Source organism: Pimephales promelas, chromosome 2, assembly GCF_988280905.1.
Source record: "Pimephales promelas chromosome 2, fPimPro1.hap1.1, whole genome shotgun sequence".
NCBI classification, from domain to species: domain Eukaryota; kingdom Metazoa; phylum Chordata; class Actinopteri; order Cypriniformes; family Leuciscidae; genus Pimephales; species Pimephales promelas.
The window spans coordinates 49,491,955-49,500,417 of record NC_142770.1 but is presented as its reverse complement, the minus strand read 5'-3'; the positions used below and the strand labels follow the sequence as shown (position 1 = coordinate 49,500,417).

General features: G+C 40.7%; 2 protein-coding genes across 3 annotated transcripts; both read right to left on the bottom strand.

Annotated features, from left to right (window-relative positions):
• Positions 1–2,150: 2,150 nt before the first annotated feature.
• LOC148997720 (uncharacterized) lies at positions 2,151–3,655 on the bottom strand. Its single transcript, XM_089119095.1, has 2 exons — positions 3,405–3,655; positions 2,151–3,299 (listed from the first exon to the last, which is right to left on the bottom strand). Exons 1-2 carry the CDS (start codon positions 3,613–3,615, stop codon positions 2,164–2,166), a joined length of 1,347 nt encoding a protein of 448 aa, XP_088975221.1. The 5' UTR covers positions 3,616–3,655; the 3' UTR covers positions 2,151–2,163.
• A 435-nt stretch (positions 3,656–4,090) lies between these two features.
• LOC148997719 (N-lysine methyltransferase KMT5A-like) lies at positions 4,091–6,639 on the bottom strand. 2 transcript variants are annotated; one of them, XM_089119103.1, is made up of 3 exons: positions 6,506–6,639; positions 4,741–4,952; positions 4,091–4,625 (listed from the first exon to the last, which is right to left on the bottom strand). In XM_089119103.1, exons 1-3 carry the CDS (start codon positions 6,547–6,549, stop codon positions 4,276–4,278), a joined length of 606 nt encoding a protein of 201 aa, XP_088975229.1. In that variant the 5' UTR covers positions 6,550–6,639; the 3' UTR covers positions 4,091–4,275. The 2 variants fall into 2 exon arrangements, 1 of the variants encoding a protein (XP_088975229.1); XR_016146375.1 differs by having other exon boundaries at positions 4,501–4,625; positions 4,711–4,952.
• Positions 6,640–8,463: the final 1,824 nt, after the last annotated feature.

The window sequence follows — 8,463 nt, the reverse complement described above, 5'->3', positions numbered from 1 at the left end:
TTCTCAATTACATACAAACTGCATCCTTCGGATCTTTTCGAGCAAAACCCAGTGCTCTTCTCAAGCTTAAACCCTTTGAGGATGAAAACAACCAACTCCTTCGTGTGGGAGGCAGACTAACAAATGCCCCAATTCCATTTGAGGCAAAACACCAAGTGATCCTACCTAACAATCATCACGTCACCAATCTGATTATTAATCACTATCATCTTCGCCTGGGTCATGCAGGTCCAGAGCGAGTACTTGCAGAAACTCGTCAACGTTTCTGGATTCTGAAGGGACGTCCTGTCATTAACCGAACTCTCAAGTCATGTCTTCAGTGTCGCAAGTTAAGAGCTAAGCCACAAACCCAGCAAATGGCGGACTTACCTGATTCTAGAGTGACACCAGGTGAGCCTCCATTCACTCGTGTGGGCACAGACTACTTCGGGCCATTCATTGTTAAGAAGGCACGCAGTGAGCTCAAGAGGTACGGATGCTTGTTTACATGTCTCACTACAAGAGCTATCCACTTGGAAGTTGCACACTTACTCGATACTGACTCGTTTATCAACGCCTTACAGCGATTTATCTCCAGGAGAGGCCCACCCATGGAAATACGATCAGATAACGGGACTAATTTTGTCGGTGGATTGCGAGAGTTGCGGAAAGCCATCAGTGAGTGGAATCAACAAAGGATTTCAGATTACCTGCTACAACACAATGTAAAGTGGATCTTCAATCCACCTGCCGCCTCCCACATGGGTGGTGTTTGGGAGAGGCAAATTCGCACTGTTCGTTCCATTCTTAACACTGTTCTCTCACAGCAGGCACCAGATGATGAAGGTTTGGCAACACTGTTTTGCTGCGTTGAGTCAATTGTCAATGGTAGACCCATCACTAAACTATCAGACGACCCGTCAGATCCTCTACCACTCACCCCAAATCATCTGTTGTTGCTTCGTTCAGGTCCAACTCTACCTCCGGGAGCCTTCGTAAAACAAGACCTTTACCGACGCAGATGGCGCCAGGTGCAATATCTGGCAGATGTCTTCTGGTGCAGATGGCTCAAGGAATACTTGCCTGCACTGCAACAACGCCAAAGATGGCTGGAACCAAAGAAAAATCTGCAAGTAGGAGATCTTGTGCTTATTCTGCATGAGAACACACCACGCAATCACTGGCCTTTAGGTCTGCTTACTCAAGTCTATCCAGGTGCAGACGGACTTGTGCGTACTGTGGAAGTGAAAACACAGGCAGGTGTCTTCATCCGTCCTGCAGACAAGATCTGCCTCCTAGAAGCCAGTCTTCTTAGTTGATTTAGTTTAATTGTCACATCACCCCTTACTTTGTTTTGAATGACCTGTTTGGGTCATTGGGGCCGGGATGTAGGGTGCTGTCCCTTTAAGGACGTTGATTCTGTGGGCCCATGTGATCGCGTAAAAAAAAAAACGGAACTGAACCGAACTGAGTGAGAAAGCAATGTTGATGCTCATTTGCAGACTTTCTAATGTTCTACAACAATTACAACTAAGACCTTAATCTAAACTATATATTCCCAGCGTGGTAAGTCACATGTTGTTGTTATAAGTATATTGATAAAAGCACTATGTAGATCGCTATTTGTGATTAGCGCCTAAACGCCTAATGCTATTAGTTTGTTTATTATGTTTGGATAGACATTTTAGTTTAAATTGCCTATTTTAAATATATATGCAATATCTGTAGCATTTACAAAGTTTAATAGGTGTTTATAATACAGCGACTGTTTAGAAATCTGTATTGATAGTTTATTATTCCTATGTGATAATGTTTAATACGCTACATAGTCTACCACGTGTGATATTTGCATTGTAGGGAATATCTTTGATTTATAAATATATATATACTTTAATGTTTAGGCTATCATCTAAGCTGATGTTATGTTATAGAAACTGATTTGGAGAAGTGAAAACATTACTGGATACTAAATGTGAATTGTTTGTATTTACAGTTTGACCGCGCACACACACTTATGTGTACATTGTGAGTTCTACACAAGTGGAATAAAGAAAAGAAAAAAAACACAAAATCCAAGTTAATGTTATCATTTATGGGTAACACGAGTATTACATCGATCACAATGTCACGTAGCCTACAGTCTCTTTAGCGAACCCAGTGGACGTTTGTGTTTCAAAACTGTAGCTATACGTAGCGGTTGGTACATATTTCTGGCGCTGCAAAAAAGTGTGCAGAGGTACGTATTTCCAATGAGACCGGGTTGAGGGTGGGAGTCAAACGAACTTGGTCCATCTGTACTTCCTCGGCCAGGCAGGTGTCCTCCACATAACAGAGCATTGCGTCTTCCTTCTCGTTAAAGTAGGACAGCAAAAGCAGCAACATCTCTTTGACGTCTTCAGAGCAACCACTCAACTCTCCCCTGATCACTCTCAAGTTTGTTACAGCCTGTAGGAACTTTTTGTTCCTGTTCACACCAACAGTATTGAAGTAGTTCAAGAGTCGTTTCCCCTTCAGATCCACATTCCGGGTGAAAGTTTCTTTAAGTCCAATTCCGGCAAGTTCTTTGAAATGGACTGCCATGCCAAGTTCGTTGAATAAAAATGGCCACTCTTTCAGGAGGCATTTTATATCTCCGCCCTGGTTCACTTGTTTACGCTGTGTGTAGAAAGTCAATTTCATTAGACGTTTGACCTCCTCTAGATTTTTATCAGTTTGCTGGGACATCATCTTCAGTGTTTCTTTCTTTTCTTTCTGGCTCTCTGGGGTCTCTCCAATGGGGAGAAATTTTAAATCCCAGTTAATACACCCATAAGTGTCCTGCATGGTTGCTCTTTGTTCTGGAGGGACTTTGTCTGTGTCAGTGGGATGCCTTCGTTTTCTCATTTTTGGGGTCATAGAACGCTTCGCATTTTCAATTCTATACTGCAGTTGCTTAACCAAAGAGTGGTACCCTGGCCCAATCACATCTCCCTCGATTATGTCTTGCAGAGATTTAGGATATTTCGCCACCATCTTTTTAGCAACTTTCGGTAGCAACTTCTTTTTACTTGGGCAAGGATTTTTTCGCATCATCTCTTGAACCACAATCCGGACCATCTCTCTTCTGATCCGTGGACTCGGACGATTACCTCTCTCTAATAACTGCATTAGTTCCTCTGGTAACTTGTCCCATGGTACCAGAAAGGTGTCCACCCAGTCTGGATTAGGGCTTTGGGAGTGGTTGGAAGAGGTTGACTGTGAACTTCTGGATAGAGACTCTAAGGTTGAGGGAGGTCTTGGCGTGGCATCAACAGATGAGCTGCTGCTTTCAGGGGTCTGGCCTGCACACAATTATCAATACAATGTGAAATTTCCAACCTTTCAGATGTTTTACGCCATCTAATTGTTAGCACTGGTAGCATTCTGTAATGTAATAGATCACTTACATCTCAATTTCCAAGCAACAATTACTTTTCGGGCTTGAATTGGCCTCAACGCTGACAGCAAATCAGCTTCCTCAATAAATGTAAAGTCCTCATATGTCTCCACACCAAGAGATTGCAAGGTCTCTTCTAAAATGTCCTTTGTCATCTCTGGAAGGTCAGGCAAGACCTCACTGATGGCGGAACGTAGAAACATTCTCTCTGAGTCAGACATTTCTAGAATCAAGCAAGTAGAAATTAGATATTAGTGAAGTAACAACATGCATTTAAGAGGAGCCACTTCTTTTGAATATGTGTCTGAGGATTTAAAAAAAAATTGCAACATAGATGGAGAAAAAGTATGTATTTAACAACTACCATTCCCACTTCCATGAATCCCATTTCTGATGTGATGCTGTTTAGAATTTGGTGTATATGCTGCAAACCTAATTATGTACATTATAGGAATTATGCAATTATGATAGTGATTATGAATTATGATGGGGTGTGCTTATAATTTTGTAATTTTAAATACAATTTCTAAGTCAAAAACAGCATCCCAGCTGTAACCTATTCATTTTGCATAATTAATAGCTGAAATGTAAATAGTTTGTTGGGTAAAGCATGTTTCACCTCATAAAGTCAATGTAATTCTGAAAAATGACCCATAAGTGAGCTGTCCATGAACAGTAATAATTAAACTTGACAACTTTTTTCAAGACAACAAATTTTATTAAGAATTAGAAGAGAATAGAAAAGTAAAATAACGTAAAAATAAACATATAAAGAATAGAACTATTAAATAAGTAATTAAAAAAAATGTGTGTTTTTCTGGAACTGGCTTATTCGTCGAGCCATTCTAGACTCAGGCCCTCTCCACGGTAAGAGCCTCTCTTTAGTCATATTTGAGCTGTGTGCCAACAGTGATGTCATTCAGTGCTTTAAATAAGATTATATCCTTGTCTTCCCCATTAATTTTCATCTTGCAATGGAACGGTTTAAGGTTTGGCATCTTTGAAGAATGGTTTATTCTTCTGCCAAAAGTGTTTGTAAGAGGGCGGCTCTCGCATGGATAATTCTGTGAATCTACACACAGTTCTCTTTCTCCAGCTTTGAAAAAGAAACAATATCCAGGCTCGTCGTTCAGGCTCTGCACTATGGCCCTCCCTTCAGCCGCTGGGATTACCTTTCCATGGTAATCACAGACTATATCGTTGGTGTAAAACCGTCGGGTTGCGACGACTCCTATAATAAAGAGAACAATAAAAATGACATGTAGTTCATGGCTGCTGGAATGCACATTTTACATTATTGCTTCTTCTGCCCTTACAAGACAAATGAAGAGTTTTCTTAGCTAGACCTTGCTCTTGCTCTGCACCAAAGTCCTCGATGGCGAGCCCCGTCCATGTCTGCTGGGACACGCACTGAATGACAAAACGGTCTTCTTCTACTTTTTGCTTTGGGGCTGGTCTCCACTGCAGCACAATCTCCTCCGGCTTTGGCCAGTTCACCGTCCAGCCCTCCTGTGTGATAAGACCTTCGCTGCAGACGGTTTGCGCAGTGTGAAGTATGCTGAAAGGCAGAATGAAATAACTTTACTCATGTGATTCACTGTAAATAAATGGCCTAGTTCGTGTCGAGTCAGTGTGTGTTAATGCTAGGGATGGGTACCGAAACCCGGTATTAAACGGGTCCCGGTGCTGAATTTTGAAAGACCGCTATATCGATAAGCTCGGACGTTATCGGTTCTGCTGTCGGTACTGGAGAAATTATTTATCATTCCTATTCAGACGTTATCTTGAACATGTTTATATCGCCAGCCTTTTCTCTATATAAACTATATTTTAATTAAACCCTTGTCTGTGATGCAAATTTGAAATTCGCAGTTCAGCAGAGAGAGAGAGAGAGAGAGAGAGAAGAGAGAGAGAGCGATCTCTCACGCAAAGCCACAGCACGCGCAACACGACAGCCCTGCTTAATGAGTGACAATGAGGACAGAACTAAACATTCAACGTGGTTACACTTTAGATGTGGGATATTATTCTAATATATTTTGTATTTCGGCTTCCAAAGATTATAAAAAGAAAATATTTTAGATAAAACCGTTAAAAAACAAGACGCATATCTGTCCAGCTTAACTTCCTTTACGTCACAGCACTGCGGAGCGCTGTACCCAAACGTACCGTCAGAATCAGCACGATCGGCGATTGTTGCAAAATGCTGTCTTCTACTGTTGCAAGATCAAAAAATGGCTATTAAAAACACAAAAGCCTGCGCAAGAGCCTGTTCACAAGGCGGTGCGCGCTCCGAAACGGACTGCAACGAGACAAGAAAAGTAGCCTATACTTTGGGCTTCGTGTGTCCTCCTTAACTATCAAATATACATACAAATGTCAAAATGACCAGCTCTGAGATTTGCTTAAACACAGTTTATTCACTTAAACACAATTATGTCTTAAATGGACGTAAATAATAGGGAGAAATTGATGGTGCTTCAGTTACCGGTTACCGATTAGATTTCCCCTCGGTCTTAAAGGGGCAGCAGTCTAATAGCCTAAACCTGCTGACGATTCAGCCATTAATGCAAATCAAACAACAAAAGGCAGAAAAAAATCACCCACAGCTTTTGAATAAGTAACTTTAGATTTAATAAGCATTAATCTATCTATGATAAACTATACAGTGCTATTTTATATTTGATTACTAAATTAGGTTTCTTTTCAGACAGAAACAATTAGGCTACCTGAAAAGATATGTTAGTACACCTTCCTGAAATTAAAGCACTTTTGTATATAATTTGTATCTTTGATTGATTTTATTCTTGTGTTTTTACTTGTTTTTTTTTCTTATGTGTCCTTTTTGTATATAAAACAAAAAAGCCTGCACATTGCTGCCTAAATATATTTTTCTTCGTTTTGCTTTTTCTATTTTACATTTCAAAATATAGAGTTTAATTATGTTCTTAATTCTTTAAAACAAAAAAAACAAAAACACCAAAAAGAACCGATAAGAATACCGTTAAAGTACCGGATCGATAAGCGGTATCGGTAAAAGTAGTAATACCGATAAAACCTTAACGATACCCATCCCTAGTTAATGCTGTATTGATGGATTCGGAGACTTACACAGCAGATGTTTCTCCCGCTGGGCGTACTGGGCGGCCCTCCATTTATTATAAAAGACACGGTCTTCTGGAAAACCGTATTCCACCCTTTTCTTTTTACATGGAGGCAGACCCTCCAGCGAAACTGGAAATCTTTCAATGAATTCCCCAAAGTCTCTCCGATGTCCCCCAGAAGCGCCAGGCGCCAGTCTCGTCCGCAGACCCACTTTGTAAGTGAGGAATACAAGGTTTATAATATGCAAAAAAAATGAATGAAAACTTGCTAATCTGCTGTGCAAATAGTTTGTGATGAGTTGGTTGGACGAAGAGACGTACCTGGCCAATGATTCCTGTCCATGACATCCTGAGGCTGGGCCGCACCAGCACTGAAGGACAGGTAAATTAAGTAATGCCCCCCTTTGTTGCTCTGGGAGGTCTTTGGCCATCTCATACCTGCAGAAAGACAATGAAAAATGAAATGTTAATTGTGCTGTGACTGACAAAATGTGGATCCATTCACACACACGCATACCAGTTTGCATTTTGAAAGTGACACACTTCCTGCTGCCAGTTGGTGGCGCTATAACTTTGACTCACAATAGTCACATCCATGTGATCGTCACATCGTCACACCAGTCACATCCTCGCACTGTTAGTGCTCGGGCCCTAATGATGAAGTCTTAGCCTACTGACAGGTTGTGGCCCAACAACTGCTGCCTCTGGTTTTAAAGTTGAAACTGCTTCATGTTTTAGTAACAGTTTCTTGTTGAATCCGGTGTTGAACTCGTGGAGATTCTGGAAGCTGTCTTCCGTAAAATGCGCAGCACAGAGAGCTAGATTACCATCGTCATTTTCAGGAACATAATCAAACATAAATTGTATCCATTGTTGAAGTACAGCGTCCGTGGGAAGCCGAAACACAGAAGACCTGACAGCTGCGTGAACAACTCACTCAAAGAGCTGGAGCTGCTGAAATATGGCCATGCTCTTTTCTGCTTATTCTGGAGGGAGGGTTGATGCAAATGTGTGGGTTAGTGACGTACCATAACCCAGCTGTAGTCCCATTAGTTTTTGTAGGCGTTTATACTTCCTGATTTTTAAAAGACGATATCTCTGCTTACACTGAACTTTCAGCGCTGCAACTTTGCAGATACTGTTCATGCAACAGCAACATTACACACTATTTAACATGAAAAAAGTGAAATCGCAGTCAACCCCCCCTTTAATATTCATCAATTGCGAAATCATGTTCAACACAGAGAGGAAATAATAAAAACGTAACTTCACTCAATGTGAAGTAGAAGTTATCGTTGGCGAGGTGGAAAAGAGGAGAGAAATGTTGTTTGGAGGGCACAGTGTGGACATCCAATATGTCCGTCTAACGGAGCAGATATAGCAATTAGATCGTCAGTCAGTCAGATAGATAGATAATTAGAGAGATATATAGCCTAGATAGATCGATAAATAGGTGTATTATTTGTCCACTGGGGAAAGTTGTTTTCATCATAAAATATCTTCATCAGCTCCGGAATCATGGCATTCATGCATATGCCTTTAGTTTGTTTTATTTTTGATAAAATAACGTATTCGTGTCTCAACCATTCAGAAAGCTGCAAGAAATTACATTTGCGCTGAACTATTTCCCATTTAGATTTTAACCGACATCCGTAGCTTGTCAGATGCAGAATTAAATGGTTGTAAATAAAATGCCCCATCACAATGTGTATAATGACGCACAATGGCTGATCTTGAGTTCTTAGAAGATGTGGCGATTAAATGGAAGGATTCGAAGCATCATCTTCACAACAAAAGGTGTGGAAAAAATATATTATTTATTGAAGAATTCCCTCATTGTGCAGTTTATTTCAGTTTGGACAGTCTTGATTTCACCCAACTCCTTGGCCCTCTCTAATTGAATTAATGACTAGACGCTTTTTTGCCTCGACTTTGAAGTCCGACCATTTCTTTTTTATTTCGGCT

Bases quoted from the DNA above. Each gene is read 5' to 3' on its own strand.
- LOC148997720 (XM_089119095.1), bottom strand. From the start codon at position 3,615: ATGTCTGACTCAGAGAGAATGTTTCTACGTTCCGCCATCAGTGAGGTC. The intron at 3,300-3,404 runs GTAAGTGATCTA...AATTGTGTGCAG, and splicing joins TGTTGCTTGGAAATTGAGAT to GCCAGACCCCTGAAAGCAGC.
- LOC148997719 (XM_089119103.1), bottom strand. From the start codon at position 6,549: ATGGAGGGCCGCCCAGTACGCCCAGCGGGAGAAACATCTGCTGT. The intron at 4,953-6,505 runs GTAAGTCTCCGA...TCTGCCTTTCAG, and splicing joins GCGGGAGAAACATCTGCTGT to CATACTTCACACTGCGCAAA. The intron at 4,626-4,740 runs GTCTAGCTAAGA...TCTTTATTATAG, and splicing joins TGGTGCAGAGCAAGAGCAAG to GAGTCGTCGCAACCCGACGG.